Genomic DNA, 22,210 nt, shown 5'->3' with positions numbered 1-22,210 from the left:
GTTCGGAGCTGGGTGGGACAGCTAAGGTGGTAGCAGTATTACATACTGACAGCTGGAAAGTGAGAAAAGGGGAAAGAGGGGAAGGGCAAGAGGGGAGAGTCAACGTTTTTCTGTGCTGAGGCAAAGACATAAATATATTTAGTGAAGGAAAAAGGGTCAAAGGAGGCACTGTCAGTCTGTCAACTGGCTGTATGGTTCATGTACCCTACATATCAGTGTATTGTATTAGAGCTTCATGGTATGATGAAAAGTCTTTCGACATCTAGGTGTCAGTATGGCTTCGGGCATCAAAATGAGTGTGTGTGTGTGTGTGTGCTTTCCCATCACTAGTGGTGAGAGGACAGGCCTCTTGGGCAGATAAGGTGCTTAGCTCTGCAACTGCGGTGATAGCGGCTGTGGCAGTATCAGCAGTAGGCTTGGCTCTAGGAGGGGGTAGCAGAGGAGTTAGCATTAGCATTTGCCCTGGGGGCTATTAAGACCCTTATGATGATGAGTTAGCGTCGGCGTTAAGCATGTGTCAGCCATAGAGCTCATCAGAGAGCTGCTACATCACACGCAGCAGGGGAAGCACAGAGAGAGGGCAGAGGGGAAACAACACAAAGGAAACAGTGAGCAGAAAGGTGTACAAAGACAGGAGAGAAGTTGATGAGTAGACCCCACGCAGAGGTGAAGATGAAAAAACGGAGAAGAGAGAATGATGGGGAGAGGAGAAAGAATGAAGGATTATTTAATATTTTCTCTTAGGAGATATTTGCTACAGCAGCGGTGATAAAGCACAGACATGGCCCTCTGTAAATCAGAGGCCGTTCCTGACTCGGCATCCCCCCCTGCATTAGGAATCTCTAGTGACGCTGGCATATTGATGATAGTGGCCAGTAATAGATTGATATTCTCTAACTGTATTCCAGCGTGTTTAAGTGCATTTCCATCATCGCCACAGAGGGAAGTTAATGCTATCATGGATATTGATGATAAACTTTAGTGGAGGTTTTGGAGCCGTGATGAGCAGAGCACTTTTACCCACTCCCTTCATAAATCACCCATTTTAGTGGTGGGATAACATAAAAGCCATTTTGTTGAGAATGCAGGCCATTATGCAAATATTTAGTGTTTGCAATAAACCCCATAGATCTTTCAAAGTGTCCCAGAAATAGAAAGTTTGGGGAATTTGTCTTTAATGTTGATGATTAATATTTCATCACGCCTATCAGAGGCTGGCCTATTTTTCAAGGCGGCATGGGGCGGTGTATGTGTAAGACTTTGGGTGCTTATTCAGGGCCTTGTGTGTTACAGATAGATGGGATAAAGTGAAAACGTTATCCCTCTCTGTTTGTTTGTTTGTTTGTTTATGCATATATGCATAGCAAACCATGAATATATCTCATTTGGTATGGGATGTCTCATATTGTAGTAATGTGGAAAACCCCACCCTCTGTGATCAGGCAATACCTCCTTGGCCACCTTCCTGTTTCCCATCCTCACAAAGTCCCTATGATGAAGTTCCCTGTCACATCTCTCCCATTCCTATCTCTCCTCTCACCTCCCCCTGCCTCCTTTACTCCCTCCCCACTGCCAAGATAGAGACAGAAGGGTGGGAGTGTTGGCATGAGGTGCTTTGTCAAGTGTTGTGAGGAAGCCAACTGTACTCTGTGCCAATCATAATCAAAGAGTTTGCCGGTGCCCCTCCTCTCCTTTATTCCAACAGTAGGGGGCGAGATACAGCAGCATAGAGAGGGGACGAAACCAGAATGGAGGGGAATACCTGGTCTGGGCCTCTGCTGACAATGACCATGGTCTTACATCTGTTCATTATTGAAAAGGACGTCCCTGCAGTACTCTGCTATTGAACCAGTAAGAGTTAGTCAGAGTCAAAGCCGTATTCAGCTAATAAATCAGTGGGAGTCAGAGTCAAGGAGCGAGAAAAAAATCCTAAGGGTTTTCCTGGAGAGATTAAAAGAGAGCAATGGGTGTCTGTTCAGAATCACAAAAGTCGTAAACCAATCCATTATTGAAAACGACACCAGCAGAAGTCCAGCTCCCTGCTGTTGTATCAATAAGAGAGTGAGAGTCAAAAGAGATTATGAGAAGAGGAATCTTAAACTGGGCTATTGATGATAAGAGCTGTGCTAGACCCTTCAAAGTCTTCCACATCAGACCTGGTTAACACTAGCCTTTAGTTGTTGCGTGCTGAGAAAGACCCTCAAGGGCCCTTAGGAGCTCAAGAGCCATCTCTGAGTGAGGAGTGCAGCTATGGATTCTCTTGTTATTTAATGCCACCTCCTTCAGACCAAAAAACTTTTTTTATTGAATTGGCATTGGGGAGTCCTTGAACCAAGCCATAGTAATAAACCACACAAACACACCACACACACACACACACACACACACACACATACTGTACAAACACATTCACTCTCACACAAACATACCACAGCCTGCCTACTTATCCAATGCGGGCAGTGCATCAGGACCACCCGGACTTGTCTGTTGTCTTAAGAATGTCATTGAGTCTCTGAACAGCTCTCCTGACACAACCCCCTAATCTGTCCGCTGCTGTCGGCTGTTTGCTGGGTTGATGTGAGGGTTGCCAGGCAGGGTATTATGGTCTGTTGGAGTGTTTGGTCTGGGGCTTTGCTCTTTGATATCCTACACTCACATAAGCGGCTCAGTGACTCTTTCACGCCTGTTACCCATGGCGACACGGTGACTGTGTGGTGCTACATGCCTGTTGCCTCCAGATGTGAGGCGATGACACGCCAATGCGCAACACGCTCACCCTCTGACCCCCTGCGATTGGTCAGCAGTCGGTGGGGTGGTCCAGTAGGTGGGGCAGGGAATGGTGGGCACTTCTGGGGGTAGCAGTATAGTTGTTGCTGTTGTTGTTTGCTCTTTGTGTGCTTCATCCCCTGAGCCCGGCTGGCTTTGATCAATCCCCACCATAACGGACACATGACAGACAGCGGCTCACTCCTCATCAGGCTTATCAGGACAAAGCACATGTGTTTGTACAGCAAGGGGACATCTAAAAGCCACTCATACAGACTCAAACAGCTGTTTCAACCCTCCCCACTGCAGGCTCCTTTCTGTTCATCCACCCTATCCTCCCTTGTCACTCTGGCTTTCAAAGGAATGGAATATTATTGCTCATCAAGCATGGGGAATGGGAATGCAGGAAGAGCGAAAAACACTAAAATTGGAACAGCGCTCCTGTGTGCGTGTGTGTGAGTGTGTTACTGTTTGTGTGTTTGCCGCTTGTTTACCACTCAGGGGTAGGGAAGAGTGGGATCATTAAACTTACTGTACCTGAAAACCCGAAAGGAGGAATAGCTGCTGTGTAAAGAAAAATGAAAAAGAGAGATAGGCACTCAGTGGCAGTTTGTAAAAATTGTCATCCTCAAATGGCTTATATGAGATCCCAGAAGGCCTCATCCACAGTGGAAATAAAGATGTATAGAGGCACCATAAGTGTAAGTAAGTGTGGTAACATTTTACTCTCTCTCTGCCCATCAGTTTTCCGGTGAGGTCCCAGAGAACCGGGTGGACGTGGTGGTGGCTAACCTGACGGTGATAGATGCTGACCAACCTCACTCCCCCAACTGGAACGCCATCTACAGGATCATCAGCGGAGACCCTTCTGGACACTTCACCATCCGCACTGACCCCGTCTCCAACGACGGCATGGTCACCGTGGTGAAGGTAAGACGCCAGCCAATCGGCACACGCCCAGCTTCTGTCCCGTGTTATCATATTTCTGTGTTGCATGTCAGATCAGTTTCCCCTCTGGACGTTAGGCGCAGGTAATAATAGTAGACTTGGGTGTCAGCTAAGGACAGATTGGGGTCTTTGCCTTTCAAAAGCCCCTTTATGTCCAAATGAGCGATTGGAGGCCGCCGCGCCCTTCAGAAACAGGCACATACGCTCACACACAGACTTAAACACAATAGCTGGCGAGACCATTGTAGCAAATTAGGTATTGATTTCTCAATTACAAAGGCAATGGTTTTTATGCAGTCATAATGTTCTAGCTGCTGTGGTAAATGACAGCAACAACAAAGCCTTGTCTTGTTACAACCTGCTATGTTAGTGTTAAGCTGAGTTAGAGGTTGTTTAGTTCTTCAACCCATTTACCTACAGGGAAAAATACATAATGGTTAACAGTAAACACTATCCATATGAAAGTAAAATAGGCTTATATCCTATGTGTGTATACAAAGGATTAAGGACATCAAAATGTTCTGATCTGCGCGTCACGGCATGACACCTTTACTCAGCAGCACTGTAAAGCATTAGCATGTATGAAGAGGTACATGTGTATATGTGTGTATTGTGTGTACTGTTTGTATATTGTTCACCCTTGAATGGCTTAAATGTGCTTATAATGTAGCACATGTTTTGTGGAAATAACTTGTTTATTGATGTGACCCTGCGGACCCGAGGGTATTCTCCTCGTGTCTCCGACTCCCGCAAATCGGATCTCATATCCTACAGTAATATTTAAAAAATAGCAATAACATCTCTCTATAATTCCCACAGCACCCTGAGCCCTGAGCATTGGCATTTTGCTTCTCTTCATTATCTCTAGATGACTGCCTTTTATAATCCATTCCTCTCCACTCACTCCCTGATGTAAAATTCAGCAGGCAGCCGTAAGCTTCCGTAGTGACCCATGGGAGGTTATCAGGAAATCATAAAATAAGAGACAGGACGCCTCCTGGGAAGAACAAGGAATAGACTGTCTCAACAAGTAAACAGAGAGGCTTTGACTCGCTCCGGGGAATGGTTACCAACCCTAATCGGTTTTACATCAGACAACCTGCGATAGGTAACGCCAAGAAGCGGCAAGGAGGCTCTACCTTGGTGTTCCTGTTTTTACCAAGGCCGGGTAGAGACACATCAACGAATCACACTGACATCTAGGTATGCGGCAATCTCCCACCAGGGACCCGGGCTCCTCTGTAAACAAGGGCTGAGGTCTTAACCAGAACATGTCACACATTTAGACAACTCTCTGGGGAGCTTATGAGACGGCATTCTCATTTTGGAGAACGGTAAACGGAGTCGGCACACAAACAAGCATGCACATAAACACACAAGCACACCCGCTCGGTTCAAATGAGTCATTAAGATATGTAAATCACGGCTTATGATGAACATGGAGGATGACAGGGGGAGTGGAGAGGAGGGGAGAAGCGAGCTGAAGACGGATTTCCACGGATTGAGAGATGCAGACCGTAGAGAGCGCGGATCACAGGGAGAGGAGGGCCAGAGGTGAAAAGAGGGGGAGATGGGAAGTTAGAGTAAGGCGGAACAAATTAGGTGAAAGGGAAAGAGAGGAAGAGCGGAGTGATGTAGAGGAGATGTAAGATTTGATAGCTCATGGGCAAGAGATGGAAGCCATGTTATTGACCTCTCACCCCTCTGGCTTCCCTCAGGGTGTGTGTCTGTGTGCGTACGTGTGTGTGTGCGTGTGTGTGTTTTAGTCCGCCTACAGCTATACTCTGGACCTCCCTGTGCTCTGAATACCACTGGCTGTGGATCAAAGAGCCTTGAGCGTGGTCAGCCTGTAAATGGGATCCCAGTGCACCATAGGGTCACTCACAAATACACACGCATGTGTTTAGATTCACTCATACCTACGTGCACACACACACACACACACACACACACACAGGCATGCTGTAACACCATCCTACATGCTGGTGCGCACACACACACAAGCTTGTCTACTCCAATGCCCTTGTCAACCAAGCTGCCTCATTACAAATGCTTTTTTATATCAACGCCATGCTGCCATACTGTCCACTGATAACACTAAGGCGATGCAACATACAGATGTGCTCAAAGTCATTATCATCACCATCAAAAGCAACAGACACAAGCCTTGTGGCGGTAATCATCAGCTGCCTACCTAGACATGTGCCAGCAGTACCTACAAGCAGCATGTTTGTTCTCTCTTTTTTTTTTTTTTGCTTCTTGTTGTTGTCATTTGAACCTGATCGTGTAGTCTTCATTAGGAGAGCACAGAGCTGTCACTCTGGTTTAGGCTCAGCCAGCAGAACCCCCTGTAGACCACACACACACACACACACACACACACACACACACAAGCACACACACACAAATACACGCACAAGGTAGAGCCATGACAGCACCCTATGAATAGCCTAAGCCCTGCTGCCTCTTCTCAGCGTGAGTGTGCGTGTGTATGTGTGTGTGTGCACAGGTGTGTGTGTGTGTGGGTTGGTTGGGGGGGGTCCTCAAAGTTTAGAGATAAAATGGGCCCAATTCATCTGAGGACTGCTCAGCACCGCATCTGTTCATTTATCATTTCCTTTATCACCAGCAAGGTTCATCGCAGATTCCCCCAGCCACAGGCGGAAAGAGGAGAAATGATGACAGGGACTTTAATACTGCAATCACCATAACATTTACCCCCACTGTGCATTGTTTGGATCCACTTAAAAAAAAAGTTTTACCCAACAATCCGAGAAAAAGCTTTATACTCTGTGACGAACACAGTATCATATACAGAATGTGTTCATTATTAGATTAATTGAGATTTGCCATATTTGTGTAAAATTGTGTGTGTGTGTGTGTGTGTGTGTGTGTGTGTGTGTGTGTGTGTAGGGGGTTGGGGGGGTAAAACTGAGCTGATGTTCTAATGATGAAGCAGAATCTTATATACTGCAGTGTTAAATTTATACTATAGAGGATATGGGTGCAAGAATGCTGACAGACACAATGCTGTATTTGATCCCTCCTGCTTGGTTCCATGCTCCACAAACTATCTTCCAGTATTTACTAACAGAAGGACTGAAAACTAACAGCTTTAAAAGTTTTTACCACTTCTCTGACTTCTCTCCACCCTCCCTCCCTTCCCCCCTGCAGCCGGTAGACTTTGAGATGAACCGTGCCTTCATGCTGACGGTGGTGGTGTCCAACCAGGCCCACCTGGCCAGTGGCATCCAGTCCTCGCTCCAGTCCACAGCCGGGGTCACCATATCTGTCCAGGACGTCAACGAGCCCCCTTACTTCCCCACAAACCCGAAACACATCCGCTTTGAGGAGGGCGTCCCTGCCGGCACCAGCCTGACCACCTTCTCAGCCTCAGACCCCGACCGGCTACAGATGCAGCAGAGTATCAGGTACTGTGTGACTGGATTAAGATGGGAATACTATTGCACTAATTTTACTAACCTGTCTTTGGTTCAAATGACTCAGAAGCATTTAGATTACATTAGACAAGTTCTATTGCATATGGTCAGTCTTTGGACCTGGAACAGCATTGTCCAATTGAACTTTAAATTCCAGCTAGTTGCTTTGTAAGTACGTGCCTGGCAAAAATCCTCCCTCTTTATGCACCAGCAGCAGGCTAAAATGCCTCCTGGACGGGTTCCATCTCAGTAGTTAAGGGTCAAGGTTCAGGGATGGGGCTATATTTTGGCATTACCCATCTCTCAAAGTCTTACTGTGCAAAGTTTATGAGCCAGCGCAGAACTCTGAGTAAGGAGGGTAAGAGGGTTAATAGGGAGCACAAGCCTCTGGGGTAATCAGAGCTGTGTGCATTCTATAGGTAGCATGAGCACATGCATGCAGGTGCACACACACAGAGCGAGAGAGAGAGAGAGAGAGAGAGAGAGAGAGAATGAGGGAGCAGAGAAAGGGGAGAGAACAGCTGGCCCGAGCCCAAAGGCCTGACACAGCATTCTGTCCACCTGCAGTGCTCTTGCTCTGCGCTAAGGCTCTGTGGCTTTTAAATGTAAACCAACCTTTAAATGACCAGCTGGCCTTTCTTCAGTCCTGCTGTCAACTTGACAGTAGCAGCGACTGCATTATGGCCATTCAAACCCAGATGTAATCTATTAAGTACTTTGCTCAGTATTGATGTTGCAAAAGAGTGGCTTTAGATTATGATCGCGCAAACGCAGGAACGCATGCATCTCCACACACACTCACATGTAGAGCCTGTTCTTAGCAGACAGTGCAGATTACAATGGGTGTATTAGTGTGATTTACTGTATAACTTGCACCGTATAGTATGGTAATTGAGTTGATAACATGGCTGTGTCTGTGACATTAATATCACCTCTTTCCAGCCCTCACACTCCACCAGCCCTTCCTTACCATTTTCTCTGGGGAAAAGATCTAAACAAATTTCCCAGCTAATTTCACAGCAAATGAGAGTAAATTGGGTGTACATTATAATTTAGGAAGACGCCAAAGTCACCAGCTGTGCTCTCTCTCTCTCTCTCTCTCTCTCTCTCCTTTCCCTGTATCTCTCATTCTCTGTCTCTTGCTCTCTCCCTGTTAAATTCACTTTCACCTCTCTGGCTTCCTCTCTGTTTTCCAAGACAACTTTGAGACTGCAGTACATCTTAGAAATAAGTTTGCCTTGCACAAGCATACTGTGTTCTGTCACGGTCTCCTTCACACAAACACGCACACACCTACGCGCACACACACACACACACACACACACACACACGCCAAACCTCCTTATTTTGCTCTCACCAAGTGAGGAGCCATTTGCATCCATCTGGATAGGATCTCTATCAATCCCCCTGCCTTACATCAATGCCATGAAAGGTATCTACTCTGGACTGTTATGCAAGGACACTAATCTCAGCTGTTCCCTTCATCTCCTGGATTCTCATTATTCTGAAGAAATGTATTCAGGCGAAATGGATAATCATGGGCTCATTCCTGCCAATCAGCTAAAACCCGGTATTATGTTTGCATCACACTATTTCACTTTCATCTTCACACAGGCCCGGTCTCAATGTACACACCTGCCCCCATCGATCATACAGTTACATGACATGTCTATTTGCATGGGAGTAGGAGGAGACATTTGGCTTTGACACAACAGTTCGTGTTGCGTGTAATTTATGGGCTACTTCTTTGCATATGACAAAGAGCTATATGTCTTCGTAAATGGATGGCGGAGATAGGTAAGGAAGAGAGGCAGAGAGAAGATTTAGAGAGAGCCATAAAAGTCGAATGTAAGGTGAAGAAAGACCTAAGGGACTCCGGGGGGGGGGGGGGGGGGGGGGGGCTGAGTCCAGGTCAAGGTTTGAGCTTGACAGGTGCTCATCAGAGGAGGGACAGACTGACAGTGTCCTGTTGGGGTTGGGGGGCAGGGGGCAGGGGGCGATGTGGACAGGGGCAGGGTGGGGGAGCGGGGTGGGTGGGGGTGGGTGGAGGGGGGGGGGGGCAGTAGGGAGAGTAAGGTATCATGCATCACCTGTCAGACACCGACCAGTGAGGTTGAGACATGGGATTGGAGACACTGGCATAAATGATTACCCAAACCGCCTTGGCTGAGCTCGAGACATGCATTTTTCATCCTCAGGGTCGTGGGTTTGAAAAATAAATGTCATACCTCTCCCTCCTGCTTACTAAGATCACTAACCTGCCAGGCTTAATCATACACCCAGCCATACTCACACACCGACCTGGAGGAGTGCTAGGGGAGGCACTGGAAAGAAGACGCAGGAAGGAATAGTAAAACTTTCACACAAAGTATAACATTTTAACCAGATTTTTCTTCCAAAAGGCACTAGAGTAAACAAGAACTGTTTACCTTTCCAAGGAAATAGAAAGTGGCAGAACAGTTAATTAAAAAGTTAGCGATGGGGACTGCCAGTTGCCCACAGCAATGTTGTTGACAGTTGGGATTTGTAAACAAAAACATTCAGGGTACTTCTGAGGCATTGTTCTAATGGCCAGAGTAGCCCTATCGTTTAATTGAATGCCATCAGAAAAACCTGATCCCAGAGCAAGGAATTTCATTAGGAGGAAATGGGCGTTTGAAGCAAACCACAGAGATTGAGATCAGCATTCAATATCCCACTGAGCTCCCGTTAACCTAGCTGTTTTTTTTTTTTCTTAAGAAAATGACTAATTATACAGTGGATTGTCTTTTCAATGCATTGGAAATTGGCTTGGCTGGAAGGATCATTATGGACTTCATTTTCCTCATATAAGGTTTATTACGTCTGCATTGAGGACTGTTTAGGAGACTTAATTAAAGTGTGGTGGTGGACTGAGGGCCTTGCTTTGTGTTGTGGCTCTTATCATCAGGGCTTGTGTTATCATACAGGGAACCCGGGGAAGAATAGGTTCCAGCGGTCTTTCATAGACTATAATGGAGGTAAAGAGAGAGAGGTGTCTTTCTCCTCCTAAATCTCTACTCCCTCTATTATTTTTTTCTCCCTCTCTCTCTCTCTCTCTCTGTCCATGACTCCCCAGGGTTTTGGTTCCCCCCCTGCTCAGTGAGAAGAGCTCAGGTTTGTCTGCCCTCCACTGGAAAGACAGAGAACAGCTTTTTCCCACCCCAGATAGACAGGGTCTAGTTTGGCATGGCAAAGTCAAAAGAGATCCAGCCGAACAAAACCCACCGTAGCAAATTATTGTTCAGTTGGTAGGTATCAAGTTGATCCTAATGAGGGTATTAAAACCTGATCATACAGCCATGCTGCTACTTGGGAATGTCCCCATTTCGCTGTCCCTCTTTCCCCTCCCACCCATTCCTGAACCTGGCCCTCACCCTTTTATCCTGCACCCCCCACTGTGATGGACACACTCCAGTCCCGGTGGTGATTTCACAGTCTGCCAGTCAGTGGCCGTGGTCTCAGCTAGCCTGTGTGAAAAACACTCTGGAGCGCGGGAATGTCATCTCTCTGATCCCCATCCCCGCACTGCGCTACGCCTGGGATCATGCCCAGTGCCTGCTGGGAAAATCCCACCTCCTTCTCTGCAGGAGAGAGAGAGATTATACCCTCCGTCCACCCCCCCACCCCCACCCCCTGCATACCTCCACCCTTCCCTCCAGTCAAGGCTTCCACTTTCCTCCCCGTAGCTAGAAATGTACATGCATTATTTAATCATACATGAATAAACAAGTGGGCTGTACACTGACAGTAAGTACGGCTGATTATCAAAATATAAAAGCAAGGCTAAGGTCAAACCCAGTTCAATTTAGATGGCTTTAAAAGTTGAAAGTATATGTCACATAACGACACAGCTTCACGGCCCAAACGGACTTTCAGTAAATGAAATCGATGCAGAAACCTTGTCGCCAGAAGCCAACGTGTCATCAGTGCATGGATGATGTTGCACATACGAAAGTGAGATTGCAGCCAGAGACGTGGCGGGCGATGAACCCCGGAACACGGAGGGAATGAGAGGAGGATGAGAAGATAAGGACAGGGATGAGGAAATGTATGAATACCAAAGCACAGGAAGATGAGGTGAGGCGGTATGGGCTGGGAGAGATCAGATAGAGTTGAAAGTACGGAGCGAGCCAAAAGCGTCAGAGTCTGGGAAACAGGGACAGATACATCAGAGTGAGATTGGGGTTAAATCCTCGAGATGATTCCTTGTTCCTCTCCTGCCCTCCATCCCAGGTGGTGTCTTCACCTGCTCCCACATCCACTCTGTTTGACGAACAGTACCGAGATCCTATCACCCCCCCCAGCCACCCACAGCCTCCCCATATGCACACACAATGCAAACAGACTCACTTGAATCTGTGCATGCAACACACACACACACACACAGTTGCAGTAGTGCTTAACTGGGGAGGTAATTGACTTTAACGCCTGGTACAGGGGAGTGGAAAATGAGGTGAAATTGACTGTAGGCTACAGGCTCTGGAGGAGAAGTCAATGAAGAATTAAACTGTGTGAAGGTCAGGCTGGTGTGATTTTGTGGGCATGTGCGTGTGGGCAAACTGCGTGTGAACCACGACGCTTGAAAGAAAATGTATGAATTGCCTGTAAACATGCAAACGGCTGTGCTAACTTTCCCATTGATCTGCCCCTGTGTGTGTGTAGGTATTCCAAACTGAACGACCCGGCCGACTGGCTGTCCATCAACAGAACCAACGGTCAGATCGTGACCACAGCAACCCTCGACCGAGAGTCCATCTATGTTAAAAACAATGTCTACGAAGCCACATTCCTGGCAACAGACAATGGTAAGAGCGTCTTTTTGTGTACAGTGTGTGTATCAGTCAGCCTTTCAATAAAAGGGAAAATAGAAGGGTTCAAGGTTCCTATTTCAGTCCAATGTTAAATTTTCTTATCCTTCTTATTTCCATGGAGCTTTTAGCCTTACTCCCACACATGTATTAAAGTCCCTGCACAGTTGATTAAACAGCACAATAACTGAAGTTAAGAATTAATAATATAAAAAATATTAGAAAATTAAAATATTAAAATAGGATGCTATTTGTCCAGGAAAAAAAGCATGCTTCTCATTTGCTGATAAAAAAGACTATTGTGTATTGTACATATTTAACATATGAGTCATATTTGTATTTGATTATGGAGACATTTTGTAATCGCATGCTGCCCCCGCTAAGCGTTTTGATGCAGTTTACCACAGTGACGTTGCATTTTAGTATAGGAGATAAATATCACACTGATCATCACGATTTATATCAGAAAGTTGGCTGGTCTTTCACAAGAAGGAGGGAAATATATTGCATTATATTTATCTACAAGGCTCTACTTTAGAAGCTCTCCTTTTCAATTTCAGTTATTATGGTGCCAGATCACAGGACTGGTCAGTTTTAAATAACCCACACATAAATTCTGAACTTGGCAAGACCAGTTTCTGGTGCTATTATGCACCAAAATGGAAAATGGAACAGACTCCAAAGCACTTTGAAATGATAGTTTCAAGAGTATCTCACATTTTCTATAATGTATGTGATTGCTTCTATAATTTACTATGTCATCATATGTCCTGGGCTTGTGGCCGGAAGGTCGCCAGTTCAAATCCCCAGACTGGCTGGAAACATTTGGGTGGGAAAAGTGAATGAGCAACTCTTTCCCCTCCCTCAACAACTCCCTTGAATGCGTGGAACTGTGTGAATGTGAAGCAGGGTGTGGCTGGAAAAGAGCAAGTGTTCAGTGCTCCGACTCTCCCTGGATAGATAAAGGTTAAAATTAACAATTAAAAAATGTTGCTGACTGTTTGACTGAATTGTATTGTTTATTTTTTTTTTTCATTTTTGTGGATGTTTTTTTTATTTTAGGTCTCTCTTGAAAACCAAATCTTGATCTCAGTTAGACCACCTGATTGCATAAGGGATGAATGAAAATGAAGAATGAAAAAGTTTGTGTGGACATAGAGGGATACAGGGACATGGATGCTGGGCTCCCAGGCCCTGGTTCATGGAGCTGGGTTAGAGATAGCAATCCATACAGCTGGTCACGCTGTATCGATCCACTCTCCTCTCCTCTCCTCTCCTCTCCTCTCTTCTCCTCTCCTCTCCTCTCCTCTCTGCTCTCTACTTCTTTTCTCCTTTCCTTGCCTCTCCTTCCCCTTTCTTCCCTTTCTCCACCCCTCACAATTCGTGTGGCACATATTGTTTGTTCTGCCTCAAAGCTGAAACTCAAGCTTAACCGAGCACAAACTCAATCACAGCAAACAAACAAGTTTACTTTTTTTTTTTTCTGAAGTGGAAACGAGTGCTTTTTCTCAAGCCAAAAGTGAATGCTTTTTCCCGCCCAAACTGCCTTATCAGTGACGCGCAGTGCATTGGTGTGTTTACCTCAAGTTGGGGTGGCTTTGAAACACAAGTGCGTGTACATGTGTGAGCATGTGCGAATGTTTTTCATGCGGGTATTTATGTGAGTACGCCTGTGTGCATGTTTGGGTACAACTGTTTGCCTTGACTGACAATGTCTGAGACCATGATGTGTAACCTCCTGTGTTGTTTTTGTTGAGAAGGGATAGGGGGCCGGATTAGACGGCAAATATATTAGGGTTGACACACTCCCATCGTTAAGACTTCACAAACATCCACTTTCTCTCTCTTTCCATCCCCACTTTTACTCCCTGTTTTTACGTCCCTGTCATTCTCTGCCCTTCTTTATCATTTCAATAACTTTGCCTACTTTCTTCGAAGTGCCTTGGCCCCTCGGAAACGTATTACCCCATAAACCTCCATTTGCACCCTCAGGTCAGGCACCAGTCTTGCCCTCTAAGCTCCCAGAACTAAGATCAGTGCTATGGGGGATTGCGGTCTCGGCGTGGCTTTCGAAACAAACTGCCCGACCTCCAAAGGGAACCTCAGCATTATTATTATTATTATCATTATTATTATTATTATCATGAGACTGCTGTGAATGGCACATCTTTACCGAGTGGAGATTTGTGGAGATGTTGCATGGAGGAGGGAGCTTACTCTTCCGCCTCGCACTGCACAGTTTAGACAGGCCTGCTACCACTAGGTTTGGCTGATTTCAGAATGGTGGCAAGATCAAAAGATGGGAAGCCAGCAGTTCAAGTAGCTGTGTGTGTGTGTGCGTGTGTGTGTGTGTGTGTGTCTGCATCAGACCGACTATGTGGGTGTTGCTGGAGTGCCAGCCGTCATGATGTGAGAGGGATTATGGTAAGAAGTGCTGGGGGTGGTGTGAGACTGTGAGGCTGGTAGGATGGGGCACAGAGAGGCGGTGACTGCATGATGAGAAGTGCACTCATATTGCTTCCATATTTTTATGTCTGCCCCCTGCAAAATCTGTCGGCCTCAGACTCCTCTGACACAGTTTTCCTTTCAAACACCTATGCTATTGTTTATGTTTTCTTCAAAGAACATATGGTAAGCTTGCTACAAGTCCTTTTTCCATGCTTCACATCTCTGAGCCACCATCAAAAAAAGAGAGTTAATACAAATCCTTTTGAGGAATTTACACAAACATAATTATTTATTTAGCTGGTTAAAACCCACATAATTCTCCTATCAGCTGTGGCAAGCTGCTTCCACATGTCCCCCATACATGGCTGGGATTAACAAACTAGCAGAATGGGGAAGCCTCCTAGTGTGTGTGTGTGTGTGTGTGTGTGTGTGTGTCCGTGTGTGTGTGTGTGTGCGTGTGTGTGTGTCCGTGTGTGTGTGTGTGTACGTTTGAGTATGTACCGTATATATGTGTTATGCATGTATGTGTTTCTGTGTGCACATTATATGTATACCTGTATGCGTGTGTGTGTGTGTAGCAACTGATAACGTAATAACTGCCGCATAATATCTAAATGTTGTCATCTTGTCAAAATAAAATAAAATGTCCCTCTAACAGATTTGTAAATGCAATAAAAACTGTAAATGTAATAAATTCCTGGATAAAGTAATAACATCACATTATTACATTACCTGGCGATTATTACTCCATAAGGGGTGTGAGATATTTTTATGATGTGATAATAATACTGACTAATAATGTAATATGTTGTCAGAACAAGAAGGATGCATTATTAATCTTTGTTATTATTTCATCAGTTAAAAATATGTTACAGGCCTTATTAAGTCATAATTATAATGTCAGTGTAATAATGTGATGTTATGACATTATCTAGGAATTTATCACATTAACTGGTTTTATTATACTTTTGACCAATTTAGAGCAACATTTTTATGACAGTTTCAAATGTTACTTCTTTATCTGGCGGTTATTACACGTTTGCATGCATGCAAGCATACCATGTATTAGTCTAACCCCACTGCAGCATCTATACACCTGATACCTCATTTAGTGATGTGGAATATTAATAGTAGCAGCACCAGGTGGTCAGAGATCAAATTGTTGAGCCCTGACCGACACCCCCACCCTCCTCCCCAACCCTCCCTACCTCCCGTCTTTATCTCTTCTGAAGCCACACTGAGATGTGTGACTCCTCTTGTGTCAAACGTCTTGCTCTGTTGCCGTGTTTAATTGGCAGATCTGTCAGCTTTGCATAAATCTTTGTAAATTACATAGCCCTTATCTCATCCCAGAGACGGGCCCTGGGGTTCGCTCCCCTCTAACCATTGGCTCAGTCAGTGGGGCGTGGCAGGGAAATGACTCGTAATTGGAGGCAGCCAAGGGTCGTCACCCCCTGACACACGCTCAATAAACAGCCCTGAGCTTATACTGCTGAAGACTCACTTCTGACTTTCTTCCGATTTTTCTGTGCAGTATTTTCACAGCTAGCCTTTGTCCCTCACCCCACACACACATAAGCATGATTTTTTTTCTTCTCCCCACTCTGCTATCTTGCTCACTGATTGCCGAAAGCCTCTATTCTTTACTCCCAATTCTCTAAAATGCTGTTGCCGATGGTCTGTTGCTCTGTTCAATCAATGCAAATGGCTTCAAGATTGTGTCTGCAGATGAAGTGTGTGTGCATGTGTGTGCGTGTATGTGTGTGCGCATGCATGTGCGTGTGCAATGCCTACCTAGTAGCACCACAATGCATCACATCGCAATGCCTACCTTTTCATAGATTTACAATGGAGACACAGGTGTAACGTTGGTGTAAAGTCTTCCATGTAGTTGTAATGTAGGCCTACATGTAGCATTCACATGGCATTGACTTAGTGTAATGGACACCAGCGCCACATCTACACTACACTAGATTTGTTATGTATACATTCATGAGTTTATGTTAGAGAATATCACCACTTTGATAGTTACCTAATTAGTAAGGTCTGCACTTTTAAAGATCCTTAATACGATCCTGTTCCAATCACGGTAAGCAGACACAAAGACTGATTATCGGTAAAACATTTTGCAGCAGGGCAGGGACACAGTGCAGAGATGAGAGAGGCTGCCTAGTAAGTTATTTGCTGATACTGATGCTATAGAACACACTGTGTGATGAACAGATTCCTAAAGTGGACAAAAGAGGGGCTTACAAAGTGGATGCTGGTAATCAAAATATCAGCTATTCATTGCGATTACAAATAATCATAACACAGAGAGAAGAATCACAGCAAAATTTGCCAATGCAATTGCCTCCGGTTGGGTTAGAATATCCTGTGGTTACAAATAAGCCTATTTTTTGTCAAATTTGCAAAGAAAAACAGCCTATTTTCATAGCTGCTGCAGGGATCAAACAAAAACTAAGGTGGTTCTACATTGGGTTTAAACAAACTATTGAGCACACTGCGCTGGATTTTCCCAACAGTTAGGTTATAATATAGCTTCGGTAATAATGTGATCAAATAAGGACATCGGAAATTTTCCTTACAATCATGACTCAGTGAACCATTCTCAAGTTATTTTCCCAAGGCAGATGTGCAGACGTTACTAGGCAGATCATTATGAAAGTGACGATATCCTCTAACACATAAACGCATAAACGCATGAATATACAGTATGTGCATTATTAAGTGCTACAGGCAGGTAGGGTATAGTGTGACGTATGAGAGCAGATCAATATCAATTTATCAATTTATGTGTAGCACAAGCATCACATAGTGTAGTGCAGATGTATAGTTTAGTGTTTTGGAGGAATTTTAACGTCATATGCACGCGTTTGTGCGTGTGTGTATGCGTGGACGGATGAGTATGTGTGCACCAAAATTAAAATACACTGTTCACTTTTTAGAAATAAATTGTTAATGTAGCCGGCAGATGGGCCTTTATGTACAGAATCATAGGTGTCTCCCATAGTATTTTGAAAATACACACAGACATGGACTTGTTTGATTGTGTTACAGTCATCATTATTGTACGTACGCCCCTCTATGGGTGATTGGGTGAGCTGTGCCTGTATTGGGATGGATTGTGATGGGTTTGATTTGGCTGTAAGGGGAAAAGAGGAGGTGGAAAACAACTGTCAGAAGTATTTCTGTCAAGAGCAGAAATTCTCCTCCGGCTTCCCAGCACCCCTACCTCTCTCATTGTTGCTGCGAATAAACTTCCAACCTCCATCTTGGAGAGGCTCTCATTCACTCTAGAACTGACTGACTGTATGTTTATTGTTTTCCCTTCACCTCCTCTCTCTCTTCTCTCTCATTTTTTTTTTGTCCCTCTCATTCATTCTCTCTTTCATTACTTGCTTTCTGTCCATCTGCCTTCATCGCCTGTCCCTCTCCCCTCTCCATCATCCCTTTCACGGCACACATCTCTTCTTGTCATCTTTTCCTCACCTCGTGCCGCTATTTTCTCTTCCTCTCCTGCTCCCAGGCTCTCCTGCAGCCAGTGGCACAGGCACTCTGCAGATCTATCTGATAGATATTAATGACAACCCCCCGGCGCTCGTACCCAGGGAGTCTCAGCTCTGTGAACGGATAAACAGGAACACTAATGGTGTCAACATCACGGCCGCCGACGCCGATACAGACCCCAACGCCGGGCCCTTCGTGTTTGAGCTGCCCACCTTCCCCCCCACCGTCCGACGTAACTGGACCATATCTCGGATCAACGGTGAGGAGCTGTTGGCTTAGGACAACAACAGTACCAGGGAACTTAGGAGAATAAATCAGTATTTAGAAAAGGTTATACAGTGCCACTGGGTATCAATTTTGATATTGTTTTCAACACGCCTCTGGCCATTTTTGACCTGGATACTATTTTCCCATTTTTCTATCACACCGATTGATTCTGACCAGAATCTCATCAACTGCTTCACTATAGAGCTGCTTACTTCTTGCTTGTCCGGGTGCGTGACTTTCCAATACAGTCCTATAGGGACACTCTGTGTGTCCATTGGCCCGTCAGGACTGTATTGGCAAGCAAGATTCAAGTAAATCTATTGAAAAGCAATTGGTGTCAATTTTGGTCAGAATTGATTGGTATAATGGAAAATGATAGTAAAATAGGGTTCAGGTCAAAAATGGTTGGAGTTATGCTTTAAAGGGGGGGGACATAATGCAGTGAGGGATCATTCAAACCACTGGAATACCAGTCAGGAAGAGAAAGGCAGTTTTTTTTTTTTTTTTATTGGTTAGAAATGTATATTTACGCCTACTAGTGCAGCATGAGGTCACCATTAAAGATACTGTGTTTTCTAGGAAATAAAAGTAATGGGAGTTCATTTCATGGGGACTTTAATAAGTGTGCTGATCATTCATCATCAGTAGCAACATCTAGTAACTCTTCTTTTTCTTCTTCACTCAACACAGGGGACTATGCCCGTCTGGGGCTGCGTTACCAGGTGTATTTAGAGCCAGGGGTGTATGAGGTCCCCATAATCGTGTCGGACTCGGGGAACCCTCCCCTGTCCAACAGGTCCATCATCAAAGTGAAGGTGTGTCCTTGTGACGAGAACGGAGACTGCACCACTCTGGGGGCTGTGGCCGCCGCCGGACTGGGAACCGGAGCCATCATATCTATTCTCATCTGCATCATCATACTGCTCAGTAAGTATTTTTCCCTTCATATCGAATTCTTTCACTCTCACATCACTCTCTCTCTCGTTCGTCACACACACGCACGCACGCACACACACGCGCACAAACCCAAAGTTACAGCTGCCTGTGACTTGCTTTGATTTGCCTTTCACCCAAACAGTGTAGTTCAGAACACGATCATAAAACATTCACCAGGCGGTAATACATAAACATGTACGGTAGCTTGTATTATAGATGAACGCCCTGGCTGCTGGAATCCTCTCCTGTATCTCACAGAAGTTTTTGTCTTCTTTTCCTGTTAGGGTAAATATCTGCTGATATCATGCCGCTGGCTTACTTTACTGCCGTGGGTTGCGTTGCTCATACTCCTTTCAAATACACTGAGTTTTACAGACAAATTCACCTGCAACTGGAGCATTTCTTTTTCCCCAGCACAGTGTATAACCTGATATTGTATGTGGGTGAACCACTCTTTTCACCACCACTACCACAACAAGCTATAGAAGTGCGCCCACATTTGATAAAAACACATGAGGTCTATTTCTACTGTTTCCCAGTTGTCTGTTTTGTTGATGTGTGCCGCGAAGCGCCGTCGTGTTCATGTGGTTGTTGTGTGTGGCGTCGCAGGCATGGTGCTGCTGTTTGTGGTGTGGATGAAGCGCCGAGAGAAGGAGAGGCAGACCAAGCAGCTGCTCATTGACCCCGAAGACGATGTCAGGGATAACATCCTTAAATACGACGAGGAGGGAGGGGGAGAGGAGGACCAGGTGAGACACAGAGGCTTACACACACACACACACACACACACACACACGTTCTCTCCAAGTTGGAACACCTGTGCCCCCGATACATCTGTGTCTCCCTGTGGCTGTTGTGCAGGACTACGACCTGAGCCAGCTGCAGCAGCCTGACTCTCTGGAGCACATCATCAGTAAGCCCCCTGGTGTCCGCCGGGTGGACGAACGCCCCATCATCCCCGAGTCCCAGTACCCCATCAGGCCCGTCGTGCCCCACCCTGGAGACATAGGGGACTTCATCCATGAGGTGAACTTCACACACACACACACACACACAGTGCACTTTGCATACCCAAACATGGATTATATTCATCAGTAATTAGATTGTTTCTCCCGCACTGTATTGCCCTATCACATTCACTTTCCATCGATCCAGCCTTTAATGTGATTACTTATTTCTGGATGCTGTTCAGTTTGTAAGCTTCAGTATGCCAGTGGAAACAAGGTGGAGGAGTTTTGTTTTACCTGACAGCTGTTATCGCAGTGCCAGCTATACACACGCACACACACACACACACACACACATAACCAATGTTGGCACACTCATGCAAGCAAATGCTGATTGACAGACTCGTGACAACACGTTCACACTCGAGAGGTGTTGGCAGCTGTTCAGCTTTGATCCATCCAGCCTTAACACTCTCTCTCTCTCTCTCTCTCTCGCACTCACACATGTACTCACCTGATCTCGCTCCAGCAGTCTGGTAAAACACGAACACAACAAACACATGGTGTTTCTGCCACCCACTGTACCCCTGGGGGCTGAGGCTCTTTTTAGATTCCTGTCCGTGACGTCCCTCTGTACTCCAGTGGAGTGGATGGAGTCCGTCCTCTTCACCTGCCTTTCCTTAGGGTCAACATGTTTTCCTGTTTTTTTGTTTTTTTTCCCCCAACAGTTTTCCTGTTTCCAGTATCTTCCAGTTCTTGCTTTTTTATCACTCTGATCCACCTGCCTGTCTCTTTGTCGCTGCATTTTGCCGTCCACCCTGTGCATGTGTATACTGACCGCTACCTTTCCTCCCCTTCGTCCCGTCGCAGGGTCTGCGGGCGGCGGACAACGACCCCACGGCCCCTCCTTACGACTCCCTGCTAGTGTTCGACTACGAGGGCAGCGGCTCCACCGCCGGCTCCGTCAGCTCCCTCAACTCCTCCAGCACGGGGGACCAGGACTACGACTACCTCAACGACTGGGGCCCCCGCTTCAAGAAGCTGGCCGACATGTACGGAGGAGGGGATGACGATTAAACCCCACACAGTCACACATGCGCACGCACGAACACACACTCACGCCAACACACACACACACACACACACACACACGCACCCTCGTCCCGTCAGCTGGCCTGCCATGCTCTGTCCCTCTAACACGCGGGGCCGAACGCCCTCACTGAACACACGCAACGATGACAACATACTCACACTGACCAACTGACTGACCAACCGACCAATCAAATTACCCACCGCAGTGGACCGTGCCGTGAGTCAGTTTTGGGTGCTGTTCTCAACCGTCTCCTGCTCTAAGCCTGTCTGAGACTGAAAACTGAAGCTCTGAATTGCAGGGCTTCTCATCGTTCGTATTCCCAAACTCTGTGCTTTTTGTTTGTTTCGTTTTAGGTTTGATGCTGGATGTAGGCGTTAGTTACTTTTGTCTGATTTTCTTTTTTCTTTTTAGTGTGTTGTGCCTTTTTTATTTTTTTGGACTTCGCTCCCCTTACATGCGAGCCGTTCCCTGTTCCTGAGGGTTTTCACTTCTCCCTCGCTGTCAGCCCCCGCCTGCCCCTCTGCAGAAGCTTTAGGTTCAGCTGCTTGCTTTGTCTGAGGGGGAAGAAAAGAAAAAGAAAAAAAAACACACACAGCAGAACACAGAAATGAAAGTCCTTCCTGCACGGAGGGCCCTGGTTTATTCTTTCTTGAACTTGAATTACTTAGAACAGAAGCACTGTTGTTTAAGAAGTGCCTTCAGTGGTGCGTATTTAGCAGACTCCCGCTAACTCAGGATTGGTTGCCATTTTCTGGGCTTGCGTGCCCGCCATATGACCCCTGACCCTTTAACTCGGACCTCCCCTTCGTCATTTCTGTTGTCCTGCAGGGCCGCGGTAGCTGCGGGAGATGTCAGCGCTGGTTTCAGAGGAGAGTCGACTGGCATCGTTGGCATATGAGGGTGCTTCATGTAGACGTACTGTACATAGGCCTACAGTGTGTCTTTGTAAGTTATGGACAAATCATCCTTTTAAAGTCAGGCGTATCTGTGCTCCTAGGTCACAGCCAACTTGAATGTGATTACTGA

The 22,210-nt window shown here is 45.9% G+C and overlaps 1 protein-coding gene across 2 annotated transcripts in view; it reads left to right on the top strand.

Moving 5' to 3' along the window:
• LOC139931135 (cadherin-4-like) overlaps positions 1 to 21,168 on the top strand; it is a 200,901-nt gene extending 179,733 nt beyond the window's left edge. For both annotated transcript variants that reach the window (XM_078288159.1, XM_078288160.1), the window contains exons 10-17: positions 3,511 to 3,696; positions 6,889 to 7,145; positions 11,838 to 11,980; positions 17,961 to 18,200; positions 18,899 to 19,135; positions 19,754 to 19,893; positions 20,006 to 20,170; positions 20,962 to 21,168. In XM_078288159.1, the coding sequence (XP_078144285.1) occupies positions 3,511 to 3,696; positions 6,889 to 7,145; positions 11,838 to 11,980; positions 17,961 to 18,200; positions 18,899 to 19,135; positions 19,754 to 19,893; positions 20,006 to 20,170; positions 20,962 to 21,168 (1,575 nt within the window). The remainder of the gene's footprint in view (positions 1 to 3,510; positions 3,697 to 6,888; positions 7,146 to 11,837; positions 11,981 to 17,960; positions 18,201 to 18,898; positions 19,136 to 19,753; positions 19,894 to 20,005; positions 20,171 to 20,961) is intronic.
• Positions 21,169 to 22,210: the final 1,042 nt, after the last annotated feature.

The sequence above is a fragment of the Centroberyx gerrardi genome, chromosome 14, assembly GCF_048128805.1.
Source record: "Centroberyx gerrardi isolate f3 chromosome 14, fCenGer3.hap1.cur.20231027, whole genome shotgun sequence".
Taxonomy (NCBI): Eukaryota; Metazoa; Chordata; class Actinopteri; order Beryciformes; family Berycidae; genus Centroberyx; species Centroberyx gerrardi.
The sequence above is the reverse complement of the archived record's forward strand: the minus strand, read 5'-3'. Positions and strand labels throughout refer to the sequence as shown.